The sequence below is a fragment of the Rhamphochromis sp. 'chilingali' genome, assembly GCF_963969265.1.
Source record: "Rhamphochromis sp. 'chilingali' genome assembly, chromosome: 2".
Lineage (NCBI taxonomy): Eukaryota > Metazoa > Chordata > Actinopteri > Cichliformes > Cichlidae > Rhamphochromis > Rhamphochromis sp. 'chilingali'.
Window position 1 is genome coordinate 23,873,598 of NC_137930.1, and position 23,904 is coordinate 23,897,501.

Consider the following 23,904-nt stretch of genomic DNA (forward strand, 5'->3'; position numbering starts at 1 on the left):
ACAAATGTTGTATTGTTGATACATATGCGTACCGAACCGAAAGCACTGTATCGAACGGTTCAATATCGATACGAATATCGTTGCACCCCTAATATATATATATATATATATATATATATATATATATATATATATATATATATATATATATATATATATATATATATATATAAAATAAAATAAAAAGTCATCAGAAAAGCACATCATTTTATTTAAACAAGTGCAGCATAATGGGGAAAGCTTAAAAAAAACTCTAGACATTATTATTATTATAACAAGCTCTGTGATAGCAATAATGAAACACAGGTTACACAGTGCGTTAGTTCAAGGCTTTTTCTTAAGGGTCACTCTGTAGGGGGTAAATTGTTGATTTCCCCTCCATCAGCCTTTTTTATTTTTTGTCCTGAAAAATGACCTGATACTCGTTAGCATCGCCTCTAACCAAGCTCCTCTCCCCTCACGGCAGATATGTCCGCCGTGAGAAAGAAGGGGTAAAAAAAAAAAGAAAAGCCAGCCAGGGATTATGTGTCAGTTCCGAGGGAGCTGTTTGAACAGTGGGACGGAGAGGGAGCTAGAGACTCTTCTCCTGCTCCAGCTGCCATCCTACTCCTGCTCCTCCCCCTCCTCCTCCTCCTCTCTCCACCAGAACCACTTCTCTTTCTCATCACATCCAGAGGTAAATAAGCTAGGTTCAACTGTTACAGCCTCTTTTCGGGCAGATTGTTTACCTCCCTGCGCGTTTTCCGCCGTCAGACAGCCACCGGGAGCCGTTACAGAAATCAGCCGAGGGGGTAATTCTGATTTGTGATGGGGGGTCTGTGCTTTGTACCCCTGCCTCCTTGGCGTCGGGTCGGGGTTACGCTTCCTTAGGCAAGTCCGAGGTCCACTTTCATAGCTGGAGATGCGACGATGAAGGCCACAGCAAGTGCGAAGTGCTAATCTAAAGCGATACGCGACCCGTGCGGTAAAAAGAGCGATATCGAATAAGCAGCACACGGCTAACCGGGTTTGATGCACTCCCGGTGATGCTAGCTAATGCAAGTTACAGATAAGGCTACACCTAGCCAGTTAGCATACATTAGCTACATCTTCAGTTGTTGCTAGCCGGCTAACCGCGAGTTCATTTTTGTCACTTTCACAGACGTCGTCGCTCCGCTCTTCCTCATAGCAAGGGTATGAAACAACAAAAATAATAACAACAGAGTATTAATGTAGTTATAAGTGTTGTCAAGACGAGCTAATGTCTCTGTTTTGTTTCCGGGCAGTCCCGGGAATCTTAACTGGCTCTGAAACAAAAGAAGAATTTTGAGACATAATTAGCTAACAGTGGCTTTTTCTTTTTAAATCGCCTTTGGATTTTGTTTTGTATGTTCCGTCGGCGAAACTGAAAGTATAAACACGGACAAGCAAGCTCAAGATGCCAGAGACACAAAAACAACACACAGAAACACAATCGGTGTCACTTTATTGTGTTTTTTTTAAATGAGTGATTAAATGAGAGCTGTCACCACTCGAGTCTACTTGCCAGTGCACGACGTGCGTTTGAGATCTAATGTAGTTGATTGCCGGTGTGTTTCCGCTCTCACTGTATTTTCGATTTAGAGCAGGTTGAAATTTCGCAACTGGATTGCATATCCTCAAGTTGTGTATATATATAAGGGGAAATTGTACCGGGGAGCAAGGTAGCATTTCCAACAGAGCCTTAAATCAATAACTGATAAAGCCATGCCCAGGCTTGTTGTGGGGCCTGTGTGACTCGTGTACCTCAGAGATTCAGTTATGCTGGCACTGTAATAATGCCCACTCGTGAACTCATACCATTTCTAATCCCCATCCCAGAGCAAGTACACTATAGCTGTCTGTAAAAATAATGGGCCATTTCTTAATTCAGTCTTGTTGCCACTTTTTTTTCTGTCTTTTGCAGCACTTTGGCGATGTGACATATAGGACGATTGGTGATATTGACCAACCTGTGCATTGACACGACCTCTTGACCTCATCTTCAGCATGAATGGTGACATGCCTCATGTTCCCATCACTACTCTTGCTGGAATTGCTAGCCTAACAGACTGTAAGTGCAACATCATCACAGCTTAAACACTAGAATTCAGACTAAAATGAGGCAAGACTAGTGATTACTTGAATGCCAAGCAGGCCGAAATTAACTGGGCATGTAGTTATAAGAACGCCTGAATACTAGTTATTGTCAATTCAGAGGTTATAGATTTATGTGCCCTATATCAGTTTCAGAAATGAAAAAAAGAAACATATGTAAAATATATTGTGTGCATCATTGCATTTAATACACATTCTGAAACCTTTGGATTGTTTATCCAGATTAGAATGTTGCTGCAAATTTAAATAGTGCATTGCCAAACAAAGTGTTACTTTTACATTACTTCTACATAGTGCATGTAAGTTGGGCATCCTTACAGGCGTTTCCCTGTACAGTTTTATGCCATGATTTTCTTTTAACTGTCCTTTCAGTGTTGAACCAGCTTCCTTTGCCTTCTCCCCTACCTGCCACCACTGCTAAGAGCCTCCTCTACAATGGAAGGATCTCAGAAGAGGTCAGCAGCCTGCTGGTGTGTCGAGACGAGAGTCTAGTGACTCAGCTGGCGCATAGCCTTAACCAGGTTTCCACCGAACACATGTAAGTTTCACTCGCTGATCTTTCATACCTCGCTGCAGTACTGTTTTGTTTTTTTGTTTTTTTAACTCTTAAATTATTTTTGAATTGCACATAAACTATTGCCCTGACAGTGTGTTATTTCAGAGTAATGACTGTTTAGCTCAGTACTATAGTCGGGTATTGCCAATTTAATGCCAGTGAGCACATTACAGTAGCTGGCTTTTGGGAATAGGTGGCTCTTACCTGTAACATAGATTGTTCTTATGTTTATTTTCCAGAGAGTTGAAGGACAACTTGGGCAACGATGAACCCGAGGGCGACATGCCAATGCTCCTACAAACTTTGCTGTCCAGGAATCCCAAAATCTTCAGGGACAAAAGTATGCAAACCCAGCACAAGGTTCTGGGTGGTAAGGAGGAGACACTGAGACATTGCTGTTGACTCTGCAGTTGATCTTGCTGCATGCTTTCTCTCTGCGGGTACCTTAGTTTAGCTTAATTATTCACCTGAGCATATCTTTTGCTGGATGTGCTACTTAGGCCTTGTTTCATCCTGTGTGATTCCCACACTGCAGTCATTGTCACCACAGGAGGAAACTCTGGAATCACCACACCACACAGAATAAGCATTTTAGCCTGTTACAGGAAAGTGCAACTATTCACACTGTTACTGCTGGATTGCATCGCGCTGATTACAAGAACTGAGCTGTCATTGATGTTTTTTGTTTTGTTTTTTCCCCCCTTGTAAGACATACTAGGGAGTGGCAAGACAAATATGGAAACCACTGGCAAGTGTGTTGCCGAGTTTTTGTATAAATGCAGGTTTAGTTTTAATGGGTGAGCATTGGCGGTTACATTGTTTCAGCACAAAAGGTGAGGACAAATGCTAATGTTAACTACAGATACTTGTGTATTTGCCCTTTGCACCGATAGATCAGCCTGTAGAAAGTGAAAAACAGCCCCTGTATGGAATTTGAAGAAGTTATCTTAATCACTTGATCAACAACAGTAATGGTCCAGTAAGTTTTGTGTTTGTCGTGGGATGGCCAGGTTTGCGCTGTCTCGTAACTAACAACAAAAACAGGGCTATTCTTTGTTTTGGTGACCAGCTTTCTAGTCAATTGCCTACAGCGTGCATAAAATAATTGTCTTAAATCAGTTTCGGCAGTCACAAGGCATCTTCACCTAGTTGTTTGGACAGATCCTGGCTCTTTTATCTCCTAGTCTTTAAAGTCTTTAAAGACTTTAGTCTTTAAAGTCCTAGTCTTTAAATGAAGCTATGTTCCCTTATTTGCAAGGGCTCACCACAGTGGGTAGCTCCGGATGTTTAATTTGGCAGAATTTTTTGATTGTTTTTATTTGCCAGATGCAAACCTCAAAGGGTTTTGTGTCTCCTTCTGGGGTCAAACCAGGAATCTTTAGCTTGTCAAGTGAAACTACATTAAAGGTCTAAGCTATAGGACCAAAGAAATATCTTTTATACAATTTTATTGTTTAGCACATCCTTTAATTAGTTTTTTTTTTTTACAGAGACTGTTTCTTCTATCCAGGTCTGTTGATTATTTAAAGTAGGGAATTTTTATCTTTTCATTTGTTTCTAGTGGATTGCAGTAGCTGTATAAATCTGGTAGACAAATGTCTCAAAATCTGGCTTCCCATTAGAGGTTAAGCTCTTCGTTGGGACTTGTGTGAAAAAGCCCTTTAAATCTATCTTCATATTGGTTATAAACTCAGATAATTAAAAAAACAAACAAAAACAGAACACTATTTTTTGATGTCTTCATTAGGTTAAAAAATACCTGTTGATGTTTATTCACCCTAATATAATTCGGGTCTCTGGAATTAATAATAAATAGGATCTGTCAAAAAAATTTACAGCCAGAGAGAGAAACAGCCTAGCTCTGTTTGTTTTGTTGTCATCGGCTAGATTGCTCATTGCCATAGACATTTTCATATTTGGCTTTGGCTTTAGCTTGGGAAAGTTTTATTATTATAGGAACAGCCGCAATATCTCACAGTCACAGGTGGTAATTGTAGCAATTATTAATAATATTATAATAATATTAAAGCAAACATTTAGGCATCATTATTGAGGACAGTGGCAAATGCAAAATGAAAACAAGAAAAAGTAAACAAGTGTTTGTGGTAATGACCACACTCACAGCCCGTAAAAATGTGGAGTCAAGCATCATTTAATGCTAATGGATGATAATGTACATAGCCTCCCGCTTTGGTTTATTCTCGCCATACTAACCTCTTTCTTCGTCACTCTGAAATTCACTTTGTCAGATTTGATTTTCATTACTTGAAAATATAATGCTGCTCCTGCAGTTTAGTACCAAACGCTCTGACATTGCAAACAAACTTGCATTATGAGACGATCACCCCACTGTTAGGACTGTGAAACCATGTTTTGTGTAATGCAACCACCATCACTAAACATGCCCTCAAAATGATCGCAGACTGGAATGGACACCTTTCCTGCATGGTTAATGGAAAAGGATGGGCAAGATTGTAGCAGACCTGTTGTATTAAGTGTTCACTTTATTTTGCATCTGAAATGTTGTCTTTAACACAGTTTTTCATCCTGCATATTTAATGTTGCAACTTTCTTCCTCATGCCTCAGTGGTAGAGAAAATATATATTATTATGTTTAAACAGGATCAGGATAATTTATAAAATACTTATTTGCTAAGACTTATTATAGACTTAATATCCTGGAATGAGAAAAATAACCTGCTTTATATTATAATATAGTGAACCCAGTATTCCTACTCAGTAGGCAGGCTTGGTTTAGCTGGAGAAATGCACATGCTGAGCTTCTTGTTTGATATGTGTCTAACTTTTGTTGTTGTCTTTATCTCATAGGTGTAATGCTGCAGCCAATAGTGCAGCAGTATAAGATTACTCAGAATCAGGTCCATGGGAGTCCAGCCTCAAACTATCAGCAAACCACTGTCCCTCAGAGCCCCTCTGGGTAAAGCAGTGCCACCGTATTGTCTGATGATGAAAATCAGAGGCATGTATTCCTCAGCTAAGGCTTCTTTTCCTTTGCTTTCCTCATCTGCAGATGCTTTACATCACCGCAGTCTGGTTCAGGGCCACGCTTTGTACCCCAGCAGAACAGCCCTATACCTAGTCCCTACACACCCCAGAGTCCCGCGGACTACATGCAGTACAATCCACCCAGTTATTCCCAACACCAACACGCTCAGCAAGGTGAGTGTAATGTTTGGTCAAGAGAAAAGTATCACATAAGCTGCATGTCGAATTGCTTTTAGTAACGACAGAAAATAGCAAACTGAAGTTTTATGTGCATTTGTGTACTTCAGCAACCAGTAACAGTGCACATGGTGACTTGGATAGACCTAGCTGGTTGTATGCAAATTACTTAACTGATCCCTAATAACATTATTAACTTATATACACCGTTAAGTGGTGAGAAAATGAGCAAATATCTAACTAGAATTTTAATTTCATTTTCGTTTCAGTTACGAGTGGCTTGAGAAATATCCATGACAGCAAAGTCTCTGGACATCTATCAACTGATTTATCGAATCACAATGCAAGACTGGGCTCAGATGAAGACTACATGAACGTGGCTCACAGACTGGGAAATGAGGTAATGTGGAAATTCAAGATATCATGAACTGGACCTCAGCTCAAACTAGGCGTGGGTGAAAAAATAAATAGAGCACAGTGTTGGGATATTTTACATGGCATTATTGCATCAATACAGGGAGACCAAATATTGATATTTGACTTAATAAATTAAAATACTCTGGAAATACTATAAACAAAATGGTTCGTCTCATGCAGATGAGATGATGCTAGCTGAGCAAACTTCGATTAAATCAGCTCAACCAAAAAACTACCCAGCACTAGACACATTTAGCTTGACAATGCTACCGACTAATTCAGAGCAAGCTAATGGGTCAACTAATGAGTAAAAACAGGACAGTTAACTTGATCCCATTCAGTCACAGACTGAAAGCAGACTGAGCCCATCTTATGGCAACATTTATGGCAGTGTGTGCTTAACAATCTAATTTTGTCACAACTAAAGTAAGGTAAATTATTGGATAAAGCAGATATTGACAAAGGTTAACTTTGAGGATGTAATTTGCAGTTGAAAAAGGTGATAAATCACAATATGTGTTATTGCAATACTCGGGATATCCCAAAATATAAAAAATCAGAAAAATATTGTATCGTGTCTGGTGACTCTTACATCTAGCTGACTGTTAAAATAATAAGAAATGTCTTGTGTTTCAATAGGAGCATGATTCTCCAATGAAGGCTGCTGCATTTTCAGTGAGATCCCCACAGTCGGCATGTTCTCCAGCTGGGAGTGAAGAGACTGTACAAAGTATGCTGCCTTAGCAACAAGTTAATTCTTCATTTTTGTGTCTTCGCAAAAAAACCTAATACACTGCTACAGAAATCACGTTTGGCTTAAATCTGTGGTCTTCACAATTCCATCAAATACTTTGTGTTTCTGCAGGGTCTAGGCCTTCCCTCATAATGCAGTCGCCTCCAGCTGATGTGCCACAAGGTGCACCGCCTGACCAAATCCTCACCTCGTCTGATCGCAAGAAGAAACATAAGGAGAGGAGTAAAGAAGAAAGTGATCCGATGGAAAAAAATGCCTTGTACGATATAGTTAGTTCACCAAAAGACTCGACCAAGCTGACCTTAAAACTGTCCAGAGTAAAGGTTCAAGACGTGGATCAATCTGAGGAGCTTCCCCCTGAGGCACATATGGAATTGGACCATGAAACAGTTATGATCAATAATAATAATAATAACCAGTTATCAAAACCTGCCCAGGAAGTTCCAAACAAGTTAGGAGCTGACGATCAAGCAAACTGTCAACAGGCTGCTGTGCGGTCAAATACCATTGAAACTGGTGTCACTGGCAGAGTTTCCTTTGATGATACAGAGATAGACACACTTGCAGAGATTGAGAGGATAGAACGCGAGTCAGCCAGTGACCGAGAACGATGGTCTAAAGAAGTTCAGGACAAAGGTGAAAATCTGTGTTTGTTTTTCCCCTGTGCTTCTTAGCATGTTTTTCTCATCTGTTAGGTTGTTTGTGTAGAGGTGCTAAGTTGTAGTGTTCTTTCTTTCAGACAAGCCGCTGAAGAAACGGAAACAAGACTCCTATCCCCAGGAACCCGGGACAGAGTCAAATGATGGGGCTGCCATTCATGGGGGCAACAGTGTCAGCAAGATGACACCCAAGAAGACGAATGCTGCAAGTAATGGTGCCAGTCGGCCTGCTTTGATGGTCAGTATCGATCTACAGCAAGCTGGCAGAGTAATAGGACAGCCTGTAGTGGTCTTGGAATCACAGCCGCTGTGTGAGGATCACCTACGTCGTCTGAAGTCAAACCCCGATGGAAAGGTCAAAAGGGTTGGTGATGACAGACCTGGGATCATCAAGCAGCATGCTGACACTCTCCAGAAGTCTGGCTCAGATGGACAACCGGAAATGTATAAACAGAAGCAGGAAAGCCAGCGTGAATCAAAACACAGACATGACGACAAAAGTGACAGCAGCAAGGGACCGTCAGATGACAGAAGGCCAGACCCCTCACGGCAGAAACTTGACAAGCATTCAAAGTCACGCCACAAAGAGGAAAAGAATCACAACAGCCACCGAATGCTTGAAAACCGACCCGACACCCCAAAAAACACGAGCAAGACAGAGCGCTCGAGACATGGAGAAGACAAAGGCAGGGATAGAGACAGGGATAAGGACAGAGAAAGACACAAGGATAGAGATAGAGCAAGAGACAGGGACAAAGAGAGAAACATAGAAAAAGAGAAGGAGAGAGACAGGGACAAAGACAGACACAAAGAGAAAGAGAGAGACAGGGACAAAGAAAAAAACATAGAAAAAGAGAGAGACAGGGACAAAGAAAAAAACATAGAAAAAGAGAGAGACAGGGACAAAGACAGACACATAGAAAAAGAGAAAGAGAGAGACAAAGCCAAGGACAGGGACAGGAAACAGAAGATGTTAAGAGAAAACTGCAGTCGAAACTTAGCTGACCCGCATACTAAACCTGACAGCACCAGACTAAAGCACGATGGAAGCAAAAAATCAGCTGACCCCAATAGTCGACAGAGGACAGGCAATTCCAGCCTTAAAAATCCCCAAAATAAGGACCAAAAGACAAGCGAGGACGGCAACATTAAGTGCCAAGCTGGAGACAAACGTCAGTCCTTTGAGGCCAAACCGAGCGAATTCCCCTCGTACCTGCTGGGTGGCAAGTCAGGGACCCTGAAGAACTTTGTGATTCCTAAATTGAAACGAGATGGAAAAGATAAAGATCCCCCAAATAAACTAGTAGAAGGCTGGAGCGAACCGCGAGTAAGGCTGGAGAGAGTCTCATTGGTAGATAACTTAAACAAAGGAGCTAAACCCGTTGTCGTGGTTAAAAAACTCAGCGTTGATGAGGTGAAAAAGATCATTAAGGAAAGCAGGAACGCGCACGGCTCCAGATCCAGGAACTGGTCATTTTGTGAGAGGACAAACAAGCGAAGCCACAGTATGATTAGCAAGAGATCCAAATATGCTGAGTTGGCCTCGGATGATGACCAAGACAAGGATGACGATGAAGACTCTGACAATGAGCGTGAGTATCGCTGCCTTTTATAATCTCATGTTCTCAGTCGTGTAAAAACTGAAATCATGTATCGCCTCTGCTCCCACAGTAGCTTCTAAAAATGCTGCTCATTTTTTCCACGATCTGCATAAGGACCTGAAATAGTCAGTACCTGTTGCTATGGTTCAGTTCAAGAGAAAATATTACTCCTGGTGGATGTGCTTCCTCTTAAAGTTGCACAGAAATTTAATTGAAATTGTTCCTGTTTTGACCTTGAGCATTGCATGTGTTCTGGCAATTGTGTTCATCCCTTTGTAGTGTGTTACACTTGCTTTTCTATCTGTTTTTGTTTAATATTGTTAAAGTGTCTGCTGCCCACTTGTCCAGGCCACTATTGAAGCATGTTTAATCTCAATTACAGTTAAATTAGTGATAATGTTAGGCCTTAAAAATTGCAAGTTTTTAGAAGAGCACATGGGAATTCTGTAAAATCTACCAAAGTGCTTTACTGTCTCTACTTCTGATGGAATTTCCTTTTATTTATTTACAGTATTTTGACAGTGATGCATTTTTTTTGTTTTCTTTGTGCACCACTATTGTGCATTTTAAGTCAAACCAGTATTTAACAAAAGTATTACATGAATTTTTTAGGAATTATGGCCATTTTTATACATAGTCCTCTATTTTCAGAGGCTCAAAAGCAAGTGGACAGTTGAAATAAAAGCAGGTTCGTGGCCAGAAGAAGCCCGTTCCCTTGTTATTTAATGACAGATGAATCAGATAAAATGTCTAACTCCCAAGTACTTAACTTGAATTTGGTAGCTTTTAATTGGAACTTAGCATGAGGTCCAAAGAGTAATGAGAGAAAGACGCCATCATTAGGCGGGAAAAACAAAACAAAACCTGTCAGAATGACAATAAAACCTTTAGACTGCAGAGTCTTTTCAAGTATTAAAAACAATCCTTATTTTTACATTTGTATTAGTTTGTCCAATAACTTTTGACCCTCTAACAATGGAGTTAATGCAGTACTTTTACAAAACCTCTTGGATTACAGCTCAAAGTGTGCACTTCAGTCACACCTTGACTGTTTGAGTTAAAGTCACCAGTGTTGGTGTGCAAAAGCAAAATTACAAAAATGTAACTTTTTCCTAAAAATTAGACCTAATTATAAATTATAGCCCTAATTGCATGTAAAGCAGTAACTTTACAATGCAGATGCTGTCTCAACGTGTACTCTTCTCTGTTGTTGTTTTTTTAGATGCAAGGAAAAAGAAAAAGAAAGACCACGATAAGACGTGGAAGCATGAAGAGAGAAGAGGTTCTGGAGAACACCGTCGAAGTGGAGGTTTTCATAACGCTCGCCGAGGGTCTGGTAGCCGTCAGCGCGACTGGAGAGATGAAGATTCAGATGAAGGCTCTCTCCCACCGAGCCTGAGTGATGGTCAGATTTTTATTTTTATTTTTTTTGCATACGCTTACCAGTGGATAAGTGGATAATCAAATAATGTGGTGGCCAGTGAAGCCCGTGCTTTCACTTTTTGATTAGATTACAGCTGTCCTGTCATTCAGATTATCGTTATTTAAAATAATTGGTCATTCCAGTTCCTGGGGTGTGTAGAATACAACATCAATTTGTTTCTCTGTTGATGGCTTGAGGGTTGGTTGTTGCTGCTGCTGATTTGGGTACTATTGTGTGTGTGTGTGTTTAGTTGCCAGAAAGCAGAAGAAAAAGGATAAACTGAAAAACAGGAAGATTTATGATTCCAAGTTGACACCAGAGGGTATTGACCTGGCACTTTGAATTCTTTTATAATTAATTCATAATTAATTTTATTAAAACATAATGTATTTGTATTAATCAGTTCTCAATGACGTTAATCTAACAGAGATGATGGACTCCTCCACATTTAAGAGATTTGCATCGAATATTGACAGCGTTCTTGAGAATCTCGAAGATGTGGACCTCACTGCCGCAGGTAGTTATGATTTACTCTGCTGTTTTCAGACTCTTTGACATTTATCGAGTGTCACATTAAAAAATAGTGACATTGTAACTCTGTGCCAGATGATGATGAAATACCTCAAGAGCTCTTACTTGGAAAGCAGCAGCTGAGTGAGCTGGGCAGCGATTCTGCTAAGATTAAAGCTATGGGCATCTCTAACAAGGTGAGAAGGACATGTTCTTGCAGTGTTAAATTGTTACACTCATGGTGACAGCATTTTGTCATTGTAAACAACCTTAAATGACACCTACTGTACGGTTAAAGTAACCAATTATTTTTTTCTGCAGTTTTCTTCTAGTAAACTGGTGAAGTTTTTGAATATTTTGGAGAGGAACATTCAGGACAGCGTCAAACTTTCTACACTAATGAACCATGTAAGTTCTCAGCCTGATCTTAGTTATGCTGTTCAGGCACAAAATGTGAAATTTATTTCCTTTTTTAAAAAACTGAATCATAGGGTAATGACTCCATGGATGAGGAGCGGTTGTGGCGCAACCTCATCATGGAGCGAGTGACCAAGTCGGCCGATGCTTGTTTGACTGCACTCAACATAATGACGTCTCCGCACATGCCAAAGGCTGTTTATATAGAAGATGTGATTGAGAGGGTGCTGCAGTACACCAAGTTCCATCTGCAAAACTCTTTGTACCCTCAGTATGACCCAGTCTACAGAGTGGATCCCCACGGAGGTCAGCCACAGTTTTATTACGTTCTTTTTAGCTGTTTTAACACGTACAGCAATAATCATGATTTCCAAGAGATTAAAAAAATGTGTGTATTTTAGCATTTAGGAGTTTTTAAAACTTTACTTACTTGAATTTCTTACGGTATTTTGGTAGTGCTTGATAATAAAGCCAGTGACTTTTGGTGTGACTAATAGAAGTTTTTTTATACATTTCAAATTCTCTTGTCCTCCTTTTGGCCACAAATCATTTTAAATCTAAAACTAATGCATTTACCTTTACCAAAGTTCCTCCCATGTAACATACGGTACATTGTGGGCTGTAACATCAAGTATTTCTTATCAGCTGATGTTAAGACCCTGGATTTGAATCTAAAGATTGTGTCAGAATATCTGAGAAATTCTAACATATTACTTCTGGGGTTTTTTGTTTAAATAATTTATTCTTGTTTATTTATCGGATCTTCCTCACCCAGGTGGCATGCATACTTCAAAGTCCAAGAGAGCCAAATGTTCTACCCACAAACAGAAGGTGGTAGTCCTGCTCTACAACAAAGTGTGCGATATCATCAGCAGCATCTCTGAGCTCCTTGAAATCCAGCTGCTTACTGACACCACAATTCTGCAGGTGCAGTTTTGAATCTGCCTTCACATCACTCAGATTTGTGTCCTCATGTCACCTTGGCTGTTGAGTTAACTCATATCTCACTGCTTTTGTGCCCATCTTTTAGGTGTCCACCCTTGGCATTACACCATTTTTTGTGGAGAATGTTAGTGAACTGCAGTTATGTGCCATCACACTAGTGACTGCGGTGAGTATTACTATAGGTGCTTCTGAAATTGATTTGGATTAAGTTTTTGATGGGATGCTTCAGTGTGACGTCTGGACTGGTGTATTTTGATGCGGTTGTTTCTTGTTTGACTCTCGTGTAGGTGTTTTCTCATTACAAGAAGCACAGGCAGCTCATTCTTGAAGAGATTTTCACCTCCCTGGCCAGACTGCCGACTAGTAAACGCAGCCTGAGGAATTTCAGGTAACTACAACCAGAGTAAATATTTGCTCAATATCAGATGTTTATTGAGGCCCCCAGTGTAACATAAGGACACTGATGTCTCATACTCCCCAGGCTGAACAGCAGTGACTCAGATGGAGAACCTTTGTATATCCAGATGGTCACAGCCCTTGTTCTTCAGCTCATCCAGTGTGTGGTCCACCTTCCCTCTGAGAAAGAGACAGAGGATGAGCACAATAAGAAGGTGACATTAAGGTTTTAATAGATTTTTTAAAACCATATTTGCCTTCAATAAATACCCAAAACATGTATTTTAAGAAATGCTAAAACTGTTTTTTATTGGGTATTTATTGTCTAGGTGGATAAAGATGTTCTTATTACAAACTCTTATGAAACTGCCATGAGGACAGCTCAGAACTTCTTATCTGTGTTCCTCAAGAAGTAAGTCATTGTTCCTACTCTTGCTATAACCTGTCATGTCTGTGTGACTGTGACTCCTTATATGTTGTATCTTTTTCTGTGGAATAAGCTGCACTGCATGTGTTGCTATTCTGTAAGTACTCTGCATGTTTCAGGTGTGGCAGTAAACAGGGAGAGGAGGATTACAGGCCGCTGTTTGAGAACTTTGTTCATGACCTGCTGTCTACAGTTAACAAGCCTGAGTGGCCTGCTGCTGAGCTGCTCCTGAGTTTACTGGGCCGGTTGCTGGTGAGTGTCACCACTCGTCATCTGCCCACTAGGAAAAAGTTGCAGATGTTTGGTTTTCTTATGACATTTCTCCTCCTTGTCTTGTGTTCCAGGTGCACCAGTTCAGTAACAAGCAGACAGAAATGGCACTTAGGGTGGCATCGCTGGACTACCTTGGCACTGTCGCTTCCCGTCTGCGTAAAGATGCTGTCACTAGCAAGATGGACCAAAAGGCTATTGACCGCATCCTCAGAGAGGTAGACTAACAGAATTTGTTTAACAGATAAAAAACCAACCAAGATGTCGATCTGCTTTTAAAATGCTTTTGGCATTTTTTCACAGACTGAAGGCAGCAACGAGATACCAAAACTACAGAAGGCTTTGCTCGGCTACCTAGATGAGAACATTGAGACGGATCCATCATTGGTGGTGTGTTTTTAACTTGATTTTTCATGAACTAAAATCTACGGAACTGCTTTCGTGTTTTAAAAAGATGTATTATACTCTGCCCTTATATATTTATGTGTTTGTTTCATCCAGTTTGCTAGGAAGTTTTATATTGCCCAGTGGTTCAGGGACATTACAAGTGAGGCAGAAAAGGCAATGAAGTCTCAAAGTGAGGACGACGAGGACTTGAAAGGTCACCATCATTCCAGGGATGTTGACTCGACCGCCGAGATCATGCAGAAGGCGGAGGCAAGGAAGAAATTCCTCCGCAAGGCCGTCAAGACGTCAACATCGCATTTCAGTTCCCTGAGGTAAATAGTGCTTCACTCACGACACTACTTCGCCACATTGCTCGTTTGTCCTCTCATCCTTATAGTAAACGATCCTCTCGACTTTTCTTTCAGGATGAACTCTGACACAATAAACTACAACGACTCCTGTCTGATTGTTAGATATCTGGCCTCCATGAGGCCGTTTGCACAAAGCTTTGATATTTATTTATCACAGGTAAGATGATCATTAGCTTGAATTAGCTTAAACACCAGTGACTGTTTATATTGTGTCAGCTGTCATTAATTTTTTTCTCTCTATGGCTTCAAACTAGATCCTGAGAGTGCTGGGAGAGAGTGCTATTGCAGTCAGAACTAAAGCTATGAAGTGTCTCTCTGAAGTAGTGGCTGTAGATCCAAGTATCCTGGCACGGGTAGGTCATTCAGTATCGACTGCTACTTGGCTCTTGCAGCTTGTCTGACACAGAACGTGTTTCAGCTGTTGTGACTGTGCAGATTTGTCCGCAACTGAGCACCAGAGCTGTAAATGCTGCCTTGCTAACGTGCTGCTCATGGCTCGATGCCACAGAGATTGATAGCTATAGTTCTGTCCTGTCACTGTCCTAAACTAATTTTCCTTCTTTATTTTTTTAAGCTGGACATGCAACGTGGGGTTCATTGTCGCCTCATGGACAACTCCACCAGTGTGCGAGAGGCTGCTGTGGAGCTCCTCGGCCGTTTTGTGCTAAGTCGACCTGAGCTCATTGAGCAGTACTATGACATGCTCATTGAAAGGATACTGGTAACTTCTTCTTCTTTCCTCCAGTCCTTTAACTACATGAGTGTTAACCTATTGATGTGCTAAAGTCTAGATTTACTTTAATCACAACATGTGTTCTTTTATGGGTTTGTAAAGAGAAATTTGTCCTGGAAAGTTTAATTCAAAATACAAAAGTTCATAAGAGTTTAAAACATTTTTTTCCTACAGTGCCACCTAAAGATCAAGTGAAGAACTGCAGGAATATATTTCTGTTATTATTTTCTCTTATTCTTCCTGTTTGCCATTATATTTATCTATCATTTTCAGTGTTTTATATATTTATATATATATATATATATATATATATATACACACACACACACACACACACACACACACACACACACACACACACACACACACACACACACACACACACACTGGATAGGTAATACTTTTGGATTTACTCCATAAGTCACAACAAAAGGAAACTAATGTTCAGTTGTTCCTTCGTCTTTGTCAGGACACAGGCATCAGTGTGAGAAAAAGAGTCATTAAGATCATGAGGGATATTTGTCTAGAGCAGCCAGACTTCCACAAGATCACCGAGATGTGCGTGAAGATGATCCGGAGGGTCAACGATGAGGAAGGGATCAAGGCTGGTGTTTTTGTTGTTGTTTTTGTTTAATGTACATTTTTACAGTCGACTGTTGGAAGTAGCGTTCATATACAGTGTGTCTAACTAAACATCTTTTCCTCTGCAGAAACTGGTGAATGAGACATTCCAGAAACTCTGGTTCTCCCCGACGCCGAGCCACGACAAAGAAGCCATGACCAGAAAGATCCTGAACATCACAGACGTGGTGTGTATTATCAGGACAAAAGGGAGAAACAAAAAAACAAAAAGTGATCTTATTTAAATAAGTAAAATGAACTAACTTGTGTGTTTGGTTTTTTTTGTTTTTTATTCCAGGTGTTGGCATGTAAAGACTCAGGCTACGACTGGTTTGAGCAGCTTCTCCAAAATGTTAGTTGACTTTGTTGCTGTCTCAGAAGCTGCTTGTCTGCATTTTTTCATTTGGCACTCTTTTTAATTACTGTGTTGGGTCATTTTTCTTTTTTTTTTTTCTTTTTAGCTGCTGAAATCAGAGGAGGATGCTTCGTACAAACCTGCAGGGAAGGCTTGTGTTCAGCTAGTGGACAATCTAGTGGAACATATACTAAAATATGAGGAGTCTCTTGCGGGTAAATGTATTTTGCTAAAAAAAGAACAAACATAGGTGTGTATTTGCTTCTAAAAGTCTTATTACAGATAATAACCCTGTTGTGTTTGTGTCTCAGATTGTGAGGACAAAGGGGTCAGCTCAGGTCGTCTGGTAGCGTGCATCACCACTCTCTACCTGTTTAGTAAAATCAGGGCAGAGTTAATGGTTAAGCATGCCATGACTATGCAGCCCTACCTGACCACCAAGTGCAATGTAAGTACTGTGATAGTTTTTTTTTATTTTTCGAATGTTTGAGATACTCACAGGCAAGCTAAACATGGACCTGGACAGTGAAGCTGCCATGTGTTTTTGTGCTGTCATCTGTCAGAGTCAGAACGACTTCATGGTGATATGCAACGTGGCTAAGATCCTGGAGCTGGTCGTGCCTCTGATGGAACACCCGAGTGCGACTTTCCTCACTACCATCGAAGAAGACCTAATGAAGCTTATCATCAAATACGGCATGACGGTAGGTCTCGTTTGCAACTCGCTGCTTTCAGAGGTAGCTTTAAAAACCACAAACAGCGTGTGAGACAGTTGTTCTGATACATCCTTTTGTGCTCCCCAGGTTGTGCAACACTGTGTGAGCTGTCTTGGTGCTATCGTGAACAAGGTCACACACAACTACAAGTTTGTTTGGGCTTGTTTTAATCGGTACTATGGTAAGGATTTTTTCTTTTTTTAAGACAAAACACAACCACATTTCCCAAACATTTGTTGTGTTTAGTTATTTAAGAGTCCTTACTAATCTAATATGACAGTGGAGTTTAAAAACAAACACACACTCTCAGACGAGCTGGTTGTTTTCTTTGTGACTCAGAAAACCTTTGCCAATAGGGAAGTTGCAGAGTGCCCTCTGGTGGGCAAACTATCCAACATCAACATGGTTAAAATGTGTTTGTTCTCTCTCCTGCTTGCTTTTAAATTGTCAGTCATCGGCTGTTATAAATGTTAGTAACAAAATATCGACAAATTATCAATATCAGGTATTAATAGAGCCAGTACTTTAAGCCAGTTATGAGTTTGTGCCAAGCTGATGCACAAAACACAATGTTATGATTTCAGTCAGTAGATCACAGCCTTTCCTCTGTTGCTGTGGATCCATAAGCAGCCAGAAAGAAAAAGGATGATGGCTGATATTATGATTTTTTTTCTCCTCTCAAAAGCTAGTTAGTTGTGAGCTCCTTTTTACAGGTTTAAAAGGGTTGTTGCTAGTCTGTGAACTGTTACTAAGGAATCGTTGCCTACTTGTTTCATGTCTTTGTTTTTGTCTCTGAGAACCTCACCGTGATGTGTTCCACTTTATGCTGAACTGTCACTTAATGCTTGAGTTTTTTGTTTCAAAGGCATTTCTACTGTGAAATAAAGCAGAAAAGGTACAAATTGGTGGATAATAAAAATTCTCCTGAAATGAAAAGCTCTGTGAAAACCTAAACTATATAAGGAAATGCAGTCGTTCGACTTATTACTTCACATTAAAGCTCACTTGACTGTTTGTGTTATCTTATAGGAGCGTTAGCAAAACTCAAGACACAGCACCAAGAGGATCCCACCAGCTCCACCCTGGCTGCTAACAAACCCACTCTTCTGCGCTCGCTCTTCACTGTGGGGGCTCTGTGTCGACACTTTGATTTCGATCAAGAAGAGTTCAAAGGTGCTAACAAGGTAAACCCTGGCCCTTCGCTTGAATGTTGTAGTGGCTCCATGGAGTTGTTGTTAAGAAATTCTCTTAACTCATGAAAGATCGACCTGTTTTGAGACTGGGAGGCAGAGTTTCAGCATGAAGGGTACCCAGCATGAATGAATGTGAATGAAGACTGCAAGAGCTATTTTGATTGCTGGGTCTCTTTGTTTCTTAGATTGTCATCAAGGACAAAGTGTTGGAGCTTCTGCTGTATTTCACTACTCACGAAGAGGAGGAGGTCCAGATCAAGGCAATCATAGGTTTAGGTATATATCCTACACCTCAGAAAAGGCTCGTATAGATGTGTTTATAGTGTCACTTAATGTTTACAGCTTTCTTTTAACTTTGACTTTTGTTTTCTTTGTAAATCTGTATTTTAAATCAATTCCTCTCTTCCAAGGGTTTCAGTTCATCATGCACCCAGAGCTCATGTTTGTGCAGGAGTTGAAGGTTCTTTATAACAGCATCCTGTCGGACGAGAACAGTTCAGTCAATTTGAAGATCCAGGTCCTCAAAAACCTGCAGACATACCTGCAGGAGGAGGACTCTCGAATGCAGGAGGCTGACCGTGAATGTGAGTTTAACAGTTCCAGCTCACGTCCATTGTTATCCATGCACATGCAGTGAAACATGGCAGCCACTTAACGTGACACCTGCGCACTCACCAGGCTGATGTTTTTGCTTCTTCAGGGAAGAATAAAGCCAAGCAAGAGGATCTCAAGGAAATGGGGGACATCTCATCAGGCATGAGCAGCTCCATAATGCAGATTTATTTAAAGCAGGTTCTGGAGTCCTTCTTCCACTCGCAGTCCACAGTTCGGCACTTTGCCTTGAGTGTCATCACCCTGACTCTTAGTCAGGGCCTCATTCACCCTGTACAGGTGTGTTCACAGTCTTACATCAGTATAGCCTGATAAGGTTTATTTACATTTTCTGAATATTTTTTTAGGTGGGTTTTTGAAATTTATTTTTTATGTTTTGCAGTTTGCATACTCGTAAATTGTAAATTGTTGTTTCAGTGTGTGCCCTACTTGATCGCTATGGGAACAGACCCGGAGCCAACAATGAAGAACAAGGCCGATCAGCAGCTGGTGGAGATCGACAAAAAATACTCAGGCTTTATTCATGTGAGTTGGCTTGTGGTTTTTGACAACTGGAAAAATGTGAAAGTGTAAAAAAAGGTGGGAAAATAGAACTTTCTGTGTAATAAATGTATTTACATCTAATACTTTTATATTATTATTACATTCTGCAATTTGTTTTTGTTTTTTTAACTCACACCTTGCTTAAAAAACTCAGGCTTTAAAAATAAATTGTATTTCAAATGTCATCATTTAACGTGCCCACCTAATGAGTTATCTCACTGTTTTTTGGGGGGGGGGTTTGCAGATGAAGGCTGTCGCAGGGCTGAAGATGTCTTATCAGGTGCAACAGGCCATAAATGGATCCAAACACGCTGTCATTCGTGGTTTCCGTCACGACGACTCCGACTCGGCTCTCTGCTCTCATCTCTACACCATGGTCCGTGGGAACCGCCAACATAGACGGGCTTTTCTAATTTCCCTGCTCAACCTGTTTGACGACAGCTCTGTAAGTTCATCTCTTTACTTTGGCACGATTGGCCTTTGTCAGGAGATATTTAGGTTGCTGTATTTGCCCTCAGAAGAGCAATTACACCTGTTTGTTATTTAAAAATGTGCGTTTTTGACTTTGTCTCCTGCAGAAAACAGAGGTGAACATGCTGCTGTTCATAGCAGATAACTTGGCCTGCTTCCCTTATCAGACCCAGGAGGAACCTCTTTTCATCATGCATCATATAGACATTACCCTGTCTGTCTCTGGTAGCAACTTGCTCCAGTCATTTAAAGAGGTGCAAAGCTTTGTCTAGTTTTGTTTATCAGTTGTTATGCTTGGTCGCTGTGCTCAAGAGAAGATGCATATCTGACCTTTCTTTTGTCATTTGTGCAGTGTTTACAGAAAGAGCCTATAAGGCATGAAAAGAAGATGAAGATGAATAAGAAAAAGAAAAAGAAGAAGCATTCTCGCAGGAAGAGCTACAGCTCTGATGACGACGACGATGATGAAAAGGATGATGAAAGCAGCAGCACATCCAGCAGCAGTGACGAGGAGGAAGATGTAGTGCAGAGGAAAAAGGGTTCCGATTCCGACTCTGACCTGGACGATGAGGACGCAGTGATGGACCGTCTGCCTGAAAACACCAAACCTCTGCTGGAGTTTGCTAGTGCGTCACAGGGCATTTTGCTGCTGCTGGTGCTCAAACAGCATTTGAAGAATCTGTACGGCTTCTCGGACAGGTGGGCCTCGGAGAAAATGTTAATCTTTTATTATCTCTTTGTGAGCAATGCAAATCACTTTACTGAGCAATTTTGTTTGTGTTACAGCAAAATCCAGAAGTATTCACCGACAGAGTCTGCCAAAGTATATGACAAGACAGTGAACAGGAAATCTAAGGTGCACTTCAACCCTAGTCAGACACTGGATTACCTAAGGAGTGATCTGGCCAACACAGATCTCAGCTACGAGGCCAAGAAGAACATTGCAAAACAGTATTTGGATGTAAGCTTTCAATATACTCGTGTCTCCGTTTGGAAACATAAGCAGTAGCTGTGTCCGTTAGTCTGCATGTAATAATGACGGGAAGTCTTATTGGTTTTCTGTCCGAGAAACTGTTTGTCCTTGTTTGTAAAACACGTGCAGGGTAGAAATGATCATTATTACATTTTTTCTGCCTTCAATTTCTTAGTTCAAGGTTCTAATGGATCATTTGGATCGGGATGAAGAGGACGAGGACGGTGAAGCAAATGCCAATGCCAGAAACAAAGCCATTACTTCACTGCTGAGGGGTCCAAAACCCCGAAACCACAACCACAGTAATCATGCAGCTCCAGTGGAGACAGATGATGAGGAGAGCGAGGATGAAGATCCCCCTGCTGTAAGAACTTTATTTGTTTTCCTCATGGTATCTGCTACAATGCTGGAAATATGTGGTGGTGTTTGTTATGCTGGGTTAAAAGTGCCAGAAAATGACAGATTGAAGCAAACTGACTTTTATTGCATGCATACACATAAAGACGCCCACACCATTGAACATTTATTGGATTTTCCTCTGTAGAGAGGGGCTTATGGTAATGTTAGTATGTACAGTGTTATGATTTGAGCACTTCTACAGAGGTCAGACAAATATTATAGATATAAAAATCATGTGTAAAAGAGGGCTTTCAGCAGACTGGAGTCCTGTGAAAAACACCCCATGATTCAACACCTTGTAGAACCACCTTTAGCAGCAATAACTTAGCAATAACACAGCAATAACTCTGTGTGATTTTATCAGCCTCTTACATTTTTATGAAAGAGTTTTGGCCCAAACATTACTTCAGTTCATTGAGGTTTGCAGGCATTCATTTAGACGCAGCTCTTTTAAGGTCCCGGCACAGCATTTCAGTCAGGCTGAGGTCTGCAATTTGACTGGACCGTTACAGCACCGCAATTCTTTTCTTTTTCATTCTTTTTCTACTAATGTGCTCAGGATCATCGCCCTGTTGTATGACCCAGTTTGAGCCAAGCTGCTGTCAGCTGCCAGACAGACAACCTCACATTTGACTCTAGAATACTTTGTTATAAAGAAGAGTTCATTGTCGACGGCAAGGTGTCCAGATCCTGTAGCTGCAAAACCTAAATCCTCACTTAGTTTTCATCAAACATGGTGCTGTGCATTATGAACAAATATCTCCACTTTGGCATCATCTGTCCAAAGGACATTGTTCCAGGAGTCTTGTGGTTTGTTCAGATGCAGTTTTGCAAATCTAAGCCCTGCGGCCGTGTTCTTTTTAGAGAGATGAGGCTTTCTTCTGGGAACCCTTCTAAACAAGCAGTACTTGTTTAGTCTTTTGGCTAATGAACTTTAACATTTAACTTTCTACTGGCCTGTAGAGTCTGAGATGTAGCTTTTGGATTTTTTTGCAGTTTCTCTTAAGGATTGCACAATCTGACCTTGGGGTGATTTTGCTGGAATGTCCATGGCACTATGTGACGCTATGTTAACACACATCTGAATGCTCTAGAGCAGAAAACAGCTAAAACCTCTGCTTTTACAAAGGTGCTCAAATTTGCTGACGATCAGCTTTAAAGTGCATTCGATTAGCAGCATACTTATACAGCAGGAACTTAGCCACAGGGCAGATCACTGTACTTAAACCCTGCAAAGCATAACCAAATAAATTACAGTAGATTACTTCAACACCGCCAATATTACAAAGTTGTACTGTACATTTATATTAATGTTTACAAACAACAGACGTGAAGAATGATTTTCAGTGTTTAACAGTGCATTGTATCTACAGCATATCCATTAACGTATTATCCCCACATAAATAAGAGTTTCTGACACTGCCTGTCATTCACAGCGAAAGCCAAGGAAAGGTGGAGACTGTGCAGAGGATTCAGGTAACATGAACGAGACAGTAGAGGTAATGGACATCGTAGCCATCTACTGTCGCAAATACAAAGACAGACCGCAGATTGCCAGGGTTGTCCAGAAGACCAGAAATGGCTACAGTATACACTGGATGACTGGATCTTACTCTGGATCCTGGGCTGTCGCAAAGAAACGGGACGGCCGCAAAAAGGTGCCTTGGGTTGACAATATCAAGGAGTCGGACATTATTTGCAAGAAAATCTCTTTGACAAGCGGACAGAAGCTCACGAACAAAGTGGCACAGACGTTACGGGCGCTGTATGCTGCCAAGGAGGGGACTAAGAGTTAATCAAAGAGATTAGTGAAACATCTTGCACAGCTCAACACTATGGATCCAATATGTTACATACACAGAAGTTAGATTAACGTCCTGGTGGTGGAAGAGTGTTGTAAACACGTCTGTCTAAATACACACGTGTTCAAAGGCAAGAAAAAGACAAGAAGGAAATGTTTAGGAAAACATTGTGTGGGAGTTCCTTCGCTGTTGTGCAGCAACTTGGTTGTTTGATTTTTACTCCCACTGTATTATAGATGAACTAAAAAAAACGTGTTTATATCTGAACATAATTCTGTAAAAAAAAAAAAACAAAGTGAATGTTGGAAATTAGTGTATTGATGATGTTCTTAATAAAGTGGTTTTTGAATTTAAACTAGCACCAGATGGATTTATTCACTTGACCTGAACTTCCACAACTTCTAACTTTCGTTTTTCTCCTGTTTAGACATTTTTGTTTATTACCTTCATTCTATAATGGACTATCTTTGATATAATTTATTTATGTTCAGACAAGTGCAGTATCTGTGCCATTATTGTTTTTAATATAGATTTTTGATGTTATAGAGCACAGAGGAACAAAAAAGAGTGAGCGCCTGCTCTTCTGATGGAATAAATACTGCAATAAATTTTTCTTACATCTTTGTTCCTTGTTTGCGTTTTTTTCTCCTGCAGGCATCAGACCGTGTAATGTGCTTGGTTTTTATTTTCCCACCGTGTGTTTGACACAGATAAATAGAAGTGATTCTATGAAGTTAATTTCAAAAAGGCACATAAGCCCATGTGACAGAAAGATTAAACTCATCTGTCAATGATTCATAATATGTTACCGCGTTCAATTTATTGAGCAAAATTTGTCATAAAAGGTACGAATTTTTAATCTGCTGTGGGCACTTTGTTCCTGTCTAACAAGCTTGTGTGTTTTATAAGTATTAGTGTAAATATAATCATACTAATAGGTATATGCAGTTTTTTTACGTACACCTTTCTACCACTGAGTTTACCCCCTTTTTGCCTTCAGAAGTGCTTTAATTTGGGGGGGGGGGCAAAGATTCAACAAGGAGCTGGAAACATTC

General features: G+C 40.5%; 1 protein-coding gene across 3 annotated transcripts; it reads left to right on the forward strand.

Annotated features, from left to right (window-relative positions):
• Positions 1 to 527: 527 nt before the first annotated feature.
• Positions 528 to 23,473, forward strand: LOC308392385 (nipped-B-like protein B). Of its 3 annotated transcripts, none has more exons than XM_080875392.1 (46): positions 528 to 676; positions 1,925 to 2,071; positions 2,488 to 2,653; positions 2,911 to 3,041; positions 5,501 to 5,609; positions 5,703 to 5,851; positions 6,124 to 6,254; positions 6,911 to 7,001; positions 7,137 to 7,661; positions 7,765 to 9,276; positions 10,508 to 10,690; positions 10,959 to 11,030; positions 11,136 to 11,225; positions 11,315 to 11,415; positions 11,540 to 11,626; positions 11,710 to 11,941; positions 12,411 to 12,562; positions 12,666 to 12,746; positions 12,868 to 12,968; positions 13,062 to 13,191; positions 13,306 to 13,388; positions 13,523 to 13,655; positions 13,748 to 13,891; positions 13,977 to 14,063; positions 14,175 to 14,392; positions 14,486 to 14,588; positions 14,686 to 14,784; positions 15,006 to 15,152; positions 15,634 to 15,768; positions 15,875 to 15,973; positions 16,084 to 16,137; positions 16,247 to 16,355; positions 16,452 to 16,588; positions 16,704 to 16,844; positions 16,944 to 17,037; positions 17,886 to 18,040; positions 18,235 to 18,325; positions 18,460 to 18,633; positions 18,750 to 18,940; positions 19,079 to 19,186; positions 19,449 to 19,649; positions 19,783 to 19,929; positions 20,028 to 20,374; positions 20,462 to 20,636; positions 20,824 to 21,012; positions 22,484 to 23,473. In XM_080875392.1, exons 2-46 carry the CDS (start codon positions 2,008 to 2,010, stop codon positions 22,841 to 22,843), a joined length of 8,028 nt encoding a protein of 2,675 aa, XP_080731518.1. In that variant the 5' UTR covers positions 528 to 676; positions 1,925 to 2,007; the 3' UTR covers positions 22,844 to 23,473. The 3 variants fall into 3 exon arrangements, with proteins under 3 accessions (XP_080731518.1, XP_080731520.1, XP_080731519.1); XM_080875394.1 differs by having other exon boundaries at positions 2,911 to 3,011; XM_080875393.1 differs by having other exon boundaries at positions 653 to 791.
• Positions 23,474 to 23,904: the final 431 nt, after the last annotated feature.

Excerpts from the sequence above, each read along its gene's own strand:
- LOC308392385 (XM_080875392.1), top strand. The coding sequence starts at position 2,008 with ATGAATGGTGACATGCCTCATGTTCCCATCACTACTCTTGCTGGAATT. Across the intron at positions 6,255-6,910 it reads CTCACAGACTGGGAAATGAG|GAGCATGATTCTCCAATGAA; the intron begins GTAATGTGGAAA and ends GTGTTTCAATAG. Across the intron at positions 12,969-13,061 it reads CGCAGCCTGAGGAATTTCAG|GCTGAACAGCAGTGACTCAG; the intron begins GTAACTACAACC and ends CATACTCCCCAG.